The sequence below is a fragment of the Lactuca virosa genome, chromosome 3 (assembly GCF_052849685.1).
Source record: "Lactuca virosa cultivar CGN04683 chromosome 3, Lactuca_virosa_CGN04683_v6, whole genome shotgun sequence".
Taxonomy (NCBI): domain Eukaryota; kingdom Viridiplantae; phylum Streptophyta; class Magnoliopsida; order Asterales; family Asteraceae; genus Lactuca; species Lactuca virosa.
In genome coordinates, this window is record NC_136428.1 from 344,746,729 (window position 1) to 344,761,431 (window position 14,703).

General features: G+C 37.1%; 1 protein-coding gene across 2 annotated transcripts; it reads left to right on the forward strand.

Moving 5' to 3' along the window:
* Positions 1-717: 717 nt before the first annotated feature.
* Positions 718-5,642, forward strand: LOC145167520 (receptor-like protein EIX2). Of its 2 annotated transcripts, XM_079086733.1 has the most exons (3): positions 718-885; positions 1,520-4,462; positions 5,103-5,642. In XM_079086733.1, exons 1-2 carry the CDS (start codon positions 753-755, stop codon positions 4,099-4,101), a joined length of 2,715 nt encoding a protein of 904 aa, XP_078942859.1. In that variant the 5' UTR covers positions 718-752; the 3' UTR covers positions 4,102-4,462; positions 5,103-5,642. The 2 variants fall into 2 exon arrangements, with proteins under 2 accessions (XP_078942859.1, XP_078942857.1); XM_079086731.1 differs by lacking the exon at positions 718-885 and having other exon boundaries at positions 926-4,462.
* The last annotated feature ends 9,061 nt before the right edge of the window (positions 5,643-14,703 follow it).

Genomic DNA, 14,703 nt, shown 5'->3' on the forward strand with positions numbered 1-14,703 from the left:
AAAAAGAACAAAATATTAGCCAAGCTTTTAACCCATTAATTGGGTTGACATGACAAAAAAGGGGAAAAGAGGTCAAATTTTAACCCATTAATTGTGAAACGGGACGAGGCTACGAGTTATAGCATTGGGTAAGCATGTTATAGAAGCAGAGATAATTTCTGGAAATAATATATGAAATCGTACGTTTATTGCAAGAATGTCATTGACCCCTTCAGATAAAATGATTCCTTTCACATTTCAGAAAAGACAATTTCTACTTGTTGTATGTTTTGCGATAACAATAAACAAAAGTCAATGACAGTCGCTATCAACGATTGGTTTGTTTTTTAGACAACCAGTGTTTACGAATCAGCAGTTGTATGTTGCACTGTCCATAGTTAAAAGCATAGACGAATTGAAAATATTAATTTTAGACAATGAAAGTAAATTTAGCAATAAGACATCTAATGTTGTATTCAAAAAAGTATTTGGAAATTTTTGATTTTTAACAATTATAATATTTCATTACTAATTTTTAGCAATTTGGGTTTAATTACATACTTGCTTAATAAAGTCTTTGCTTATATGTAAAAGTATTACTTTAATAATTTTTTGATGTTCAAAATTTCATATTAATTTTTTTTAATAAACCCGTATAATATACGGGTTTTACACCTAGTTAATATAATTAATATAGTTGTGTTCTGCTTCTGTCGAGTCTCATTCAGTCCACGTAAATAAGCTTTAGTATTGTGGATTTATGTGCTTGATTAATGATTGGTATATCACGAAAAATTAGGGATCCAGGGATTTTGAACTTTATCAATCCTTATATTGGAACTCGTCTCTTCTCTTCTATCTATCTCCCACGTCGCCACCGTTGCCATGTTCTTGGTTCTCCATCAGGTAAATTATCTCGGCGCATTTGTTCTTCTATTCTCTATTATCTGTTAATGGTGGGTTTATACATGTTTCTGTTGAGATTTTATATTCAACGTCACTTTTTAATTTTTATATAAAGACCCAAAAGTAATATCAGTACTATTTTCATATGTAGCCGTAGATTTGTATTTGATTTCATAAGTCCGATTGATTTTTGGGATTTATATCACATGGCGCAAAAAAATAGCACGAGATGGAAAAGATATAGATAGTAATTTGGGTCAATGCTTCATCTTTCATGGAAATTGCATATTGTATGGCCCACACAAGCAGACCATCAATTTGAGCCACCCACTTAAAATCCTTCATGTTCACACATAACAGTGGAGACTATATAAACCCTTAGACATGAATACAAACTAAAAATCACCAATTAAGTATTTAATTTACATTTATATTATGAATCCTTGTGTTTTTATCATGTTCTCAGTTCTCTTGCTACTCCTTGTGAGTACAACTGCCAGCCAATTGGTAGCAGTGGGAGAAGGAGGAGATGATAGAAATATGAAAAGGTGTTTGGATAAAGAGAGAGATGCTCTCCTTGTTTTCAAAGCTCCCTTTCTTCAAGATCCTTATGGTATTCTCTCTACCTGGACAGCTGATCAACATGATTGCTGTAAATGGAATGGAGTCACGTGCGACAAACAAACAGGTCATGTAACAGAGCTTGATATCAGCGGCCTTGGTCTTGTAGGTGAGATAAGCCATTCATTGCTTAACTTAACCTACCTGAATCATCTTGATCTTTCCGCCAATTCTTTTCATGGAAACATTCCCACTTTCATTGGTTCTTTGAATCGATTAATTTACCTTGACCTTTCTGGTAACTCTTTTTATGGAACCATTCCCAGGTCAATTGGTTCCTTGATCAAATTAAGGCGCCTTGACCTTTCTTTTAACTCTTTTTATGGAACCATTCCTCCAGAGTTTGGAAACCTCACCCACTTGCAAGAGCTTGATCTTAGTTCTGCTGGAAGGTGTAGAGTTGAAAAGGTAGAGTGGTTGTCTCATCTCTCTCAGTTGGAGGAACTTCATATGAATGGGATTTCCTTGTCCAAAGCAAATCACTGGGTAGATGCAATTTCAAGTCTCCCAAAACTCTCATATTTAAGTTTAGAGGGATGTGAGCTGTCACAGGTCATGAATCCATATTCTTCATTTCTCAACTCTTCTTCTTCTTCATCTATTGTTGAACTTTATCTTGGTGACAACAATCTCACCTCATCCATGTATTATTGGTTGTTCCCATTAACCACCAATAAACTCAGATTCCTTCATCTCTCTGGCAACATGTTAGATGGGATACCCAAATATCTTGGTAACCTCTGTAGTTTGCAACTTTTGGAATTCGCTGACAACTCTGCTGCTGTCAAATTTCCTGATTTTCTATACAACTTGTCTGGATGCACATCCCTTTCATTACAGTCCTTGTATGCTATAGGAAGCCAATTTACAGGGTCATTGTCTGATGACATCCAAAAGTTTTCATCCCTAGAAGCTTTGTATCTATTTGAGAATCACTTAAATGGAAGTATAAGTGAGAAACTGTGGGAACTACCCAGCCTTGAAACTGTTATCCTTTCTTCTAATAATCTTACAGCTCCTTTAACAGATCATATGCCAAGCCTTTCTTATGTGAAGGAACTTTATATGAGGTCTTGCAAGGTAGGGCCTCGCTTCCCCAAATGGATTCAGTCACTCAAAAACCTTACCCATTTTGATCTTTCCAATACTGGAATTTCAGACACAATTCCTCTTGAGTTTTGGGACATATGGCCTTCTCAATTAATATATCTGAATCTCTCTTCCAACAACATTAGTGGGAAAGTACCAGATTTGTTATCAAATTTTGCCAAATGTGCAACGATAGATTTGAGTTCCAACAACTTTTCTGGTCCGATACCGAATGTTTCTTCCACTGTGTTGTCATTAAATCTTTCCAGAAACAAGTTCTCTGGAGCAATCTCCTTTATATGCCAAATTGTTGATGAGTTTTTGGAATTTCTTGACCTCTCTCATAACTCGTTAACCGGACAACTCCCTGACTGTTTGTGGCATCTCAAAGACCTAAGAGTTCTTAATCTGGGACACAACAATCTCTTTGGAAGGCTTCCTCCCTCTATGGGATCTTTGATACAACTCAAGGTGTTGTCTCTATTCAAGAACAACTTCTCTGGAGAATTGCCTTTGTCTTTAAAAAATTGCACGCGTTTAAAGTCGTTGAATTTGGGGGCCAACATGTTTTCTGGTAATGTGTCTGTCTGGATTGGGGAAAACTTATCACAGTTGAGTGTTCTTATCCTAGGATCAAACAAATTCTTTGGAACCATCCCTTTACAGTTATGTCAGTTAGCTAATCTTCAGATTTTAGACCTGTCAATGAACAATCTCCATGGAACCATTCCCTCATGTTTGAGTAATCTTACGAGCATGGGTCAGCAAGGAGGATTCTCACAAGATGTAGAGTATCATAGAAATTTAACTGATAATTCATTTGTATTAGAGACTTATGTTGACCATGCAATGATTGAGTGGCAAGGAGATGAACGTGAATTCGTTAGCAATCTGAAATTGTTGAGGAGCATTGACCTGTCAAGCAACAATTTAACAGGACAAATCCCATATCAAATTACCAATCTTTCTAACTTGATTGCCCTGAACCTGTCAAAGAACACTCTATCTGGAGAGATTCCACAGAAAATTGGTGAGATGAAAAAGCTATTGACTTTGGATTTATCTAGAAACAAAATCTCTGGGCGGATACCATCAAGCATGTCTCAGATGAGTTTACTGAATTACCTAGACTTGTCATATAATAACTTGTCAGGGAGAATCCCAACAAGCACTCAACTCCAGTCTTTTCCACCTTCAAGATACAATGGAAACACACATCTATGTGGACCTCCCCTTACCAAAAAATGTCCTGGAGATGAAGAACCACCCATCATTGGTAAAAGTGAGGGTGATGGGGAAGACACAGATGATGATGAACTTTGGGGATGGTTTTATATTGGTGGGGGCATTGGTTTTGTTACTGGATTTTGGATTGCATGTGGGGCTTTACTTGTCAACCGTCGAGGGAGACGCGCATTTTTTCACTTTTTTGATGGCTTCACGGATTGGGTTTATGTGAAGGTGGTTGTGTTCATTGCAAATTTGCAAAAGGCTAGACAGACGTAGTTTGTTATCTAATTTTTATTTTTGACTTCTTATTTCCCAGTATAGAATGTAATATGGTAGTGGTTTTTAATCCCCCAATATCAATAAATTAAGGCCGCTTTTGGCGCATTTCTGTTACTTGGTAGGCGGTAATTAAGTGCGCTTTATTTATGTTTAATTAAAAACGGGCTTTTAATTAGATGGGTGGGCCATTAGGTTTAACTAATAAAAAAAACTCTTAGAAACCAAGAGTCACACGTCTCACGAGGCACGACATGATTCAGTGGCAAAGAAAAAAAAAAAAAAAACATCGGCCTTTCAATCATCTTCTCCGCTTTCTACTCTTCTTCAGCCGTACTTCTTCCAGTCACTAAACAACAAGGTATGTTTCATTGTTTCCTACTTTCATTCTAGTCCAATTCTACTCTCCTCTCAACTCTCTAGTCTCTAGTTTCATGACATAGTATTATAGTAATGTAAGTATGTAACATTGTAATGAATCGTTCTCTGCATGCATGTAAAATGTATAGAAATTGTGTCTGTAAATTGTAATCTGTTTGACTGATTGACTGTATATGCTACATTATGATTGTAATCTGTAAATCTGTATGTAAAATGCATGCTAGTACATTGCTAATTTGCTACTTAATACTTATGTTGTTAACGTTATAAATGAAATAATGAATCAGGTCTGTTACTCTGTATACTCTCTGTATATTTCTCTGTTTCTTAGTTGTTATGTGATCAACTAATCATTTTTTAATACTTATGTTGTATTGCTGTCTTGCTGATTTGCTGTTAATTAAGTGTTTACCTGTAAAGTCAAAAGTGTAAATTGTTATGAACTTATGATTATGATGTAATGCTGTTAACTGTTCGACTGTTTTAGTGTTTTGTCAGTTGTCACTGTTATGTACTTATGTTATAGTGTTATACAAGATTACAATTTAATATGTTTTGATATTTTGATGTTTTCTAAATTCTTATTTCTATTTTGTTATACATAATGGTTTCAACTTCAGATGACCCAGGTAGGAGATATGGTGCACAAGATCCAAGTAATAAAATCAATTTTGTGTGCTCTTTTTGTGGACAAGTTCTGAAAGGAGGAGTATACTGCCTCAAACAACACTTAATTGGTGGTCAAAAAGACGCAAAGAAATGTCCAAATTGTCCGGAGCATGTACGAGAAGAATGTAGGACATTCATGCAAAACAAGCAATCAATAAAGGCACAACAACATATCAAAGCAAGTTTTCGGATGCAACAACTATTGGACATATTACAGCCTTATATAGATGTTGACTGCTATATTTTTGAGCTGTAGAATGGCCAAAATTATCTCTGTGATTGTCATTATGTTAGATGTATTTTTAGCTCTTAATTCTGTAATTAGAGTAGATTATCTCTTTCCTTGTTTAGGCTATTTCTTTCCTGTATATAAATTGTTGTGATGTGAATAAGAAAAATACAACCGAAAAAACTTTTCACCCTTTGTTTCATGGTATTAGAGGAGGTTCATCCTAGATCTCATCAAAAAAATCTCTCTATTACTTTCTTGAGATTTTTTTCTAACCCTAAACTCAGATCTATGGCCGGAGGAAACCGATCCAATGTCACTAACAGATTCGTGACCTCGAGCATACTCTGCAAATCACCCAACACAAACTAAACGGGTTGAATTTCAGAGAATGGTATCAATTTGTTTTGTTGGTCATCCGAGGGAAAGGGGAAGTAGGCTATATTACCGGTGAAGCTTGTCAACCAAAACAGGATGATGCAAGTTATCAACAATGGGAAGCAGAAAACTCTATTATCATGACATTACTTATCAACTCCATGGAGACATGAATTGATTGGACATTTTTATTCTACAGCAGTGCCCACGATATCTGGAAAAGTGTCCAAGAGATGTACTCATAAGATCCACTCGCCAAGTAAAAATGACAGAATACTACAATTGGTTAGTCGTTTTAAGGCATAATATAGACTTAGGCCCCGTTTGATACGCATCTTTCCAGGTCCAAACAGATCTTTCTGGCTGAATGGACCGGAAAGACTGTTTGATTTGCACAAAAGAATGGGTCTTTCCCGGTAAGATATGTCTTTCCCAGAAAGCCCCAAAATCATATCTTTCTGGCTGAATGGGCTGGAAAGACAATTATACACCAAACCCCGTCTCTTTCTTTCTTTATTGGATTATTAATTTTTTTAAATAACTTTTTTTTAAATTTATTTTTTATTGAATTATTACTTTTTTTCATCATTCAGCACAGTCAATCAAATGTACAATCAAACAACATGGTTTCTTTCCCAGTCAGAAAACTTTCCCAGACAGCACTTTACCAGACAGCACTTTCCCAGACAGAAACTATCAAACGGGACCTTATTCTATTCTTTTCCTTGGGAGTGCAGTGATGATGGAAACACATATAACCAAATGCTTGAAAAAGACAGAGTTTTTGATTTTCTTCAAGGACTTAATAAGGATCTCGATGACGTTAGGGGACATATTATTGGAGTCAAACCATTGCCTTCACTAAGAGAAGTTTTTTTTTTTTTTTTTTTTTTTTTTTTTTTTTTTTTTTTTTCTGAAGTTCGTAAAGAAGGATCTTGATGAAGTTATGTTGGCATCAAACGAGGGCATTTTTCCAGAAGAACAACCGCAAGGATCAGCTCTTATTTATTCTCATTCTCAAAATCATAAGGCAAATAAGGATGCTCGTCATTGGTGCGAGCATTGCAAGAAACCTTTCCATACGAAGACAACCTGTTGGGAAATACATGGAAAGCCAAAGGATTGGAAATCACGAAGTCAACACAGAGAAAATCCGTCAGCTTCTGTAGTCGAGCAAACTCATCCACTAAGCTCTGACATCAACAAACTCACTCCATAAAAAATGGAGGCTTTAAAGTCCCTTCTCCGTGAATTACAGTGTTCTGGAGCACATGAACCGGTCCCTAAAACAACAACTTCACATCTCCGTAACATCAAAATATCTCTGTTAACAAAGAAAACAAATTTAGATGATTGGATTGTTGATACCGGTGCCTCTGATCATATGATTGACTGGAGATCATAAAAACTTAAACAACTATAGATCGTGTGGTGACGAACCTAGAGTATGTATGATAGATGGCAATGTGCTACCGGTTATAGGAATTGGTGATACAAAGTTTCAAGGACTTCACTTAAAATCAATTCTTCATGTGCCATATTTAAAATATAATCTTCTTTCTGTGAGAAAATTAACGAAATATCAAAACTGTAAAGTAATTTTTTTTTTGTGATTTTTGAGTATTTCAGGATATGCGTTCCGGGAAAATGATTGGCAATGTTGAAGTACAACGTGGTCTCTACTATCTTACTGGTCATTCTCAATATCCAACCTCATGTCTAGCACTATCAGCATCAAGTATCTTAAATTCTGATGTAATCCTTTGGCATAAACGGTTAGGACATCATAGTTTCTTCATTTTATTGTGAATCATGTATTCTCGCAAAACAAACACGAAAAAACTACCCCATTCATGAATACCAACCCTCAAAACCGTTCCATATTATACATAGTGATATTTAGAGCCCTTCTCGTGTAAAAGACCTAAGTGGAAAGAGTTGGTCCATAACCTTCATAGATGAATATACTCGTGTATGTTGGGTTTTTCTTCTAAAAAACAAATCGGATATTGTTGATATGTTCATAAACTTTCACAAAATGATAAAATGTAACAACTTGTTTCGAAAAGTTTCTTATTTCGGGATTGCGGGCGATAAATGGATCAAGTAAAAGCTTTGGTATTCAATGGAATAAGGTTTAGACACTATTGGATGGTGATAATATTGGCTGTGCGATCCAAGCCTTTGATTGTGTTTTGGAGTCAAAGGGTAAAATGGCAAAAGTGGTGTTTCAAACTTCTTTTATGAATTAAGGATTTTAGTTCGATACGTTTTAAGTTAAAAGTAATTAGATATGGTTGTAGAGCTCCTCAATACCTTCACATGGATATAAAGATCGTCGAAAACGGAGTTTGAACGAAGAAGTTATGACCGTTTGAAGTTAGGAAGGTTTTGGGGATTAGTATAGTACGTTAGGCATACATGATGTACATTGGGCGTACTAGGCATGCCTGGAGTACGCTTGGCGTACTAGGCATACCTGGAGTACATTGGGCGTATGCAATCAGTGCCTAAACCCTATTTTCGTGGTTTGAGCCATATTTAAGCTCCTTAACTTCCCAAAACCCATTCCATTCTCAGCCTCCACCTCTCCAACACCCTCCCTTGAAATCCTAACCGTAGTTTGAGCCTTGTGAGCAAAAAGAAGGTGTTTTTAAGTGCTTTGGAGTGTTCTTGGTGCATCTTGGAGAAGAAGGAGCTCATTAGAGAAGCGTTGGTTGCATTAGAGCTTGTAGATTCAGACTTTGTTCACATTGACCTTTCTTCTAGAGGTATGAAGAATATTGATGATGCATTTTTTAGATCTAGCTAGTTTTAGGTGTTATGAGCTTTTGGTCACCTTGGTGCAAAAAGTTTAGAATCTTGAAAGTTTGTGAGCTTGTTATGGATAAAGTTGAAAACTTTATCCATCTAAACATCATATTGATTCAGTCTGAAGGTTGGAGACTTGGACTTAATGGATTAAGTTGAAAAAGATGCACTTTTGGTCCCTTGGAGACTTAAAGACTAGATCGTGGTTGTTTGGACCATTCTAATGGATAAAGTTGGAAACTTTATCCATTATGGAGTTAGTAGGAACCATAAAAATGTGATCTTAGACCTCCTATCCCTTCCATGCAAGAGTTAAAATGTATTAGATGGATAAAAACGAGTATTGGGTCCCATTAAGACATGTAAAGGAGTAAAGCTGCCAACTTTATGTATTAAGACTTCATTTAGCAGTAGAAATGAGGTTTGGGCGTTGTGGGCTTAATGGGTTAAGTCATTTGGATAGATAAATGGGGGTTGACCAGTACGTTGGGCGTACTCCATAGTACATTGCGCGTACTGGGCTAAACATGTGTACGCCGGGCGTAAGTCTGAGTATGTTGGGCGTACTCAGCAGCTGTTGACTTTCGTTGACTTTTGTGGTTTGGGCCATATTTTGACTATTAGGGTTTTGGGCTTTGTGTAGGCCACTGGCCTTTCTGAATTTGGGTCATGAGATTGACCTTTTATCCATGTCTCTAATTCATATTGAGATATCATGAAGATCAAAGGAATTTGAAGTTATTAGTCTTAGGGTTTTTATAGCAAAGTTGCTATAAGTACAGTAGTTACATTGGACAACCACTTACTGTTGTTCCTGATAAGTATTAGATTGGTCAATTGTTGATGCCTAACTGCAAGTAGGAGCTGATGGAGATTAATGCTCATAGCCATAATAAGCCTGATAATATTATTATAAATAGCAGTGTCCTTTTGGGTTACACGCAAGAACAAAATAAAGCATAACTAAAAAGATATTTATTTGAGGGACTTGTTTTGTTAATTAGTTAATAGTAAATAAAAAGAACGTGGAATATTCTAGAATAATTTGAATACCATAGATAATTATTATTATATTTGGTAATTATCTCCGGGGTTTCAAATCACCTCCCTATAAATAGAGGGCTCCAAATCTAGTTTTGAGACTTGTGAAAATACCTTTCAGCTACCAAAATTCGGAACCCTCTCAAAACCCTTGAATCGCAGGAAACCAATTTCCACGGTGTGGGCATTCATCTGCCACGACGTGGCGAGACACGGATTCGCATCTCTTGAATTTGTTTACTATTGGAGTTCAAGGTTTGGTCAGTTCTGTTAGATTTTTGCTTCTTGGGTGTGATCACAAAAGAGGAACTCTCTTTTGGGGTCTCTAGTCCAATCTAATGGCTTGTTAAAAGAAGAAACCTACTAAGAAATCAAAGGTATGTTTTTCAATCTATTGAGTACTAATAAGTTGCATGGATTAGTTGAGTTTAGATCTATATATTTCGAGATTAGATCAAATTGCTTGTTATTTCTGCTGCCTTATATTTGATCTAATGAAACTCGAAACCCATAAAGTGAAGGAGGTCATTGTGGGAGGAGTTAATAAACTTCCTAGTCCATTCTTATAATCAGTGGCAAGTGAGGCTAAGCATACAACTTTTAATGATTATTTGAATAACCTATGTGAGAGAGCGGTTGGGTCGCTTCGAAGGGAATTGTGGGGGCGCAATTCCTAAAATCTCTCACATAACCATGTTAGTGTTTCATGACCATAATGAACACGACTATGAGGATATGACCTTTCCAGAAGAGTCTTGTGTGAATTATATTGCTGTTTATATAAATGGCAGCTCAGTTTAAGGACACCGTGTCAACTAATAACTAGAAGGCTAAGTATAGTTCGTTAGGGAGGGTTCAAGGGTTAACACCTACCTATCTTATACATGATTTAACTATTGGAAAATTCGTATGGAAACTTCGTATGCAGAGATCAATCTCCATTCACACGGGGGATTGTTATGTTTTTCCTATCTTTGGACACATTTAATTATATATATATATATATATATATATATATATATATATATATATATATATATATTAATGGGTTTGTGTTCTCCTATGTGAGAGCTTCAAGACAGTATATAATGTATCCAAAACGGAGTATGCGTGAATGAGATATTGATGCTCAAAGATGAGTATTTGGAAATAAAGTTAACAAATAAAGTGGTTGTGGGAATGGGTCTCACATATATAGGAAGAAGAAGCAAACCCTTAGTGGGTTTATAAGCATATATGTGTAGTTAGTTTACAAGCTTTTACGTATGGTTTTACTCCAACATCTACACGTGCACAGGGGATGTAAATCTTAAATTTTATAGACGAAACTTACCGAACTGGTGTGTGGGTACGACCTGTAGTCACGAATGTAGCTTTGAAATTTCGGGCTCGCACAAACCACGTTTTTGTAGAACTTTACATTTTTAGTCCTTGTTATTGTAACATCCCAAAAATCATGACCAAAAATTTCATTTTTAATTATTAAATAAACCATAGTTACCAAAATCATTTCATCCAAAAATATAAGTCATTGTATCAATCAGAGTATCATATCAAAACACATGTCAATATATCAGAGTAAAACATCCCAGGCTATAAACATAATGGTGTGTGCACTTCAGTCATCCCGAGCTCTTCCCCTTGCTACCGGAAGTGTCTGAAACCAAAACTGGAAACTGTAAGCACGAAGCTTAGTGAGTCTCCCCAAACTACCACATACCATACACATAATCACATAATCACGTAATAACATAACATGGGCCTTGCTCGCTACATCGGGCCCCGCCCGACATCGGATCGAAGTCCGGCATCGGGCCCTGCCCGACATCAGACCAAAGTCCGGCATCGGGCCCCGCCCGGCATCGAGCAAAGCTCGGTATACATATAAACATATCAACAATACACATAAATAATCACATAACATAAACATATAAACATTCCTCAGGCCCCACACGACATCGAACCGAAATCCGGAAACATATAAACATTCCTCGAGCTTTTCCCGGCATCGGACCGAAATCCGGAAACATATAAACATTCCTCGGGATTTCCCCGACATCGGACCGAAGTCTGGAACATACAAACAAGCACATGCAAGAATCACAAAGACATCAAGCATACAAACATTCCTCGGGCTTTCCCCGGCATCGGACAGATGTCCGGAAACATATAAACATATAATCCTACATCGGGCACTGCCCGACATCAAACCGAAGTCTGGCACATGCTAACATACATAAATAGGCCGACATTAGTGCCTTAGACTCGTTCCTAGGAGGAAACTCACCTCGCAAAGCTGAATGCTGAATCTCACGGTAAGGAATCTCTAACAGCTGCTCCAACGACTCTCCGACTATCATTACCAAAATGACACTTAGTCAAAATCCAATAATCCTTCTTAGGGTAAAATTACTATTTTACCCCTGATCTAATTTGGTCCATGACCTAGGCCCAAATCCATAACATGAAGGCCCAATTCTATATAGCTTGACCCAAGCCCACTAATGGCCCACTTTGTGGCCCAATTTTCTAAATTGGGCCCAACTCCTCAAATGGACCCTTCCATTAAGCCCAACATGTGATTTAGTCCAATAACATCCCAAAAGAATAATCCAATAGGCCCATAGTAGCATAGTCCAAGGGAATGGCCTAAAGAGGCCCACTGACTTACGAACGCAGGGCGTTCCTTCACAATCCAGATCACGGGTCTCCATGGGAACATAGCGCGTTCCCAAGCCGTACGCGGGGCGTTCGCGTCCAGTTTCCAAATGCGGCCATTAAGCACTTAATGCTTAATCCATGCTATCCAAACATAGATCCAAGCTACCTAGGACGCGTAGAATCATAAAGTCACGGACTTGGTGACTTTGCATGTCCCCAAAAGTCCCAATCTCAAGAAATAGCAACCAACTTCCATAAAGATGGCCATAACTCTTGCATGAACCCATTAAGACCTCAAAGATGGCAACTTTTCTATCTTAGGGACTCAAATGGCACTAAGGGTGGCAACCCTAAGCCTAGAAACGAATTTGAATCATAAAGATCCATTCTTGGGACCAAAAAGGTCCAAAACATCACTACTATAGATCTAAGCATACTTGAGGCAAGTTGTGAGCTTTTTACCTCCAAAGAGTACCAAATCATGATGCTATCCCGGATCTATGAGCTCAAGATACTCAAGTTCCTCTTCACTAACTTCTCCTTTCTCCTTCCAAGCTTCCAAACACCACAAAGGCTTCACAAGAACAAAAATCACACAAGAAGAATAGAGTAAGGCTTTCTAGGTTTTTTCTGAGGTTGAGAGGCTGGTAAGGAGGCTGGAGGATCTGTCACACCCCTAAACCGGAGCGACAGAAACGTCCGGGGGTGGATGACTTCATGTTAAGTATCACTACACATGCATCATAGTAATAAAAGTACAACAACCATTGCATTAATAATGTATAAGTTTTACATAAGTATTCAAGTCATTGTATATATGACATCAAAAGTTATATATCAAAAGCTAGAAGACGTGACTCTATACTGCTCCGTCTTCTCAAAATCTCGGGGATGTACATGTCTACTGGTTCCCTGAGAATACAAATATTTTGAAAAAGAGAGTATCAACATTTAAGTTGGTGAGTGCATAAGTATTTATGTTTAAAAGCTTGTTTTCTGTTCCTTGAAATAATGAGTAGGTTTACTGTTCCAGAAAATCCAATATTTTCTATTATAACTGAAAAGTAGTTTTAATACCATAAAACCGTTCTGTATAAGCGTTTGTGTACTATAAAATAGTATAACATAGTTTTAGTTCACAATAAAACTATAAGAAGACTGTTTTCTGTATTTGTTTATGTTTTCCAAGTTCTGTAATTGTAGTTTTTGAAAACCCTGTAAATACGAGTGTGCCTGGCTCCACCAACTGTAATTGTAAATTTGCAATGTAATACTGTAAATCGTATTATTGTAAAAACCAGTACTTTGTATTCGTACTCTTTGGTTTAATTATTTATAGACTAATCATATTTGTTCATATCTTTTTGTGAGTTATTATAACCATACTAAGACTAATAAGCCTGATACGACGCTTGGTAGGCGCCGGAACTGTAACGACATTTGTCACTCATAGGCATACCAACCCAACAGTAGCGAACAGTCTGAGTGTGAGATTGTCAATCCCGTATAGATCTATACACATTTGTCTCGCTCTCTGTTAGGAGATTTTGGTTATAATCATCAGGACTTTAATAGTATTTCTTAAATGAATAAGCAACAGAACATTGTCTCACAAAAACCATATTGACGATTACGCATATAATAATGATAAAAAGTCATTTTGAAATAAATGAACTGATAGTATGATCTTTTTCTAGTATACTTGAATGTAAAGTATTTGTAACATCCCAAAAATCAGGGGTAAAAGTTTTATTTTTAATATAGCTAAGCATAGATACCATTTAATCCAAACATTCCAAAACATTGTTAATTAAAAACATTTATCAGAGTTCGTCCCATAACCATTCATTGCGGTAATCATAGGTGTGTGCACTGCGGTCAATCCGAGCCCTTCATTTCCAAATCGATGCAACCTGAAACCAAAACTGTAAACCGTAAGCACAAAGCTTAGTGAGTCCCCCAGAGCATACCCCCCACACACAATCCACATAACACATATCGTATTAGCTATAAAAGCTATCTCTACTGTTAGCCACAAGGGCTATCTCTACCATCAGCCATAAAGGTTGTCTCTACCATCAGCCACAAGGCTATCTCTACCATCAGCCATAAAGGCTGTCTCTACCATCAGCCACAAAGGCTATCTCTACCGCATATCATGCATACATACATATCACACACCTCTACATAGCAAGTGTACCAATTATCATAAAAATAGCTAATTAAAGCTACACACATATCATATAAGCCATGCATACACAAAACCTGCAAGAATGCCATGGGCTACCCCACATGGTCTTTACCTAGGACTGCCATGGGCTACCCCACATGGTCTTACATCCAATGTCATGGCTCTCCCACATGGTATTTACCTAGGAATGTCATGGGCTACCCCACATGGTCTTATATCCAATGCCACGGGCTCCCCCACA

What these genes read in the sequence shown, in the direction of transcription:
- LOC145167520 (XM_079086731.1), top strand. Translation starts at nt 1,321, where the DNA reads ATGAATCCTTGTGTTTTTATCATGTTCTCAGTTCTCTTGCTACTCCTT.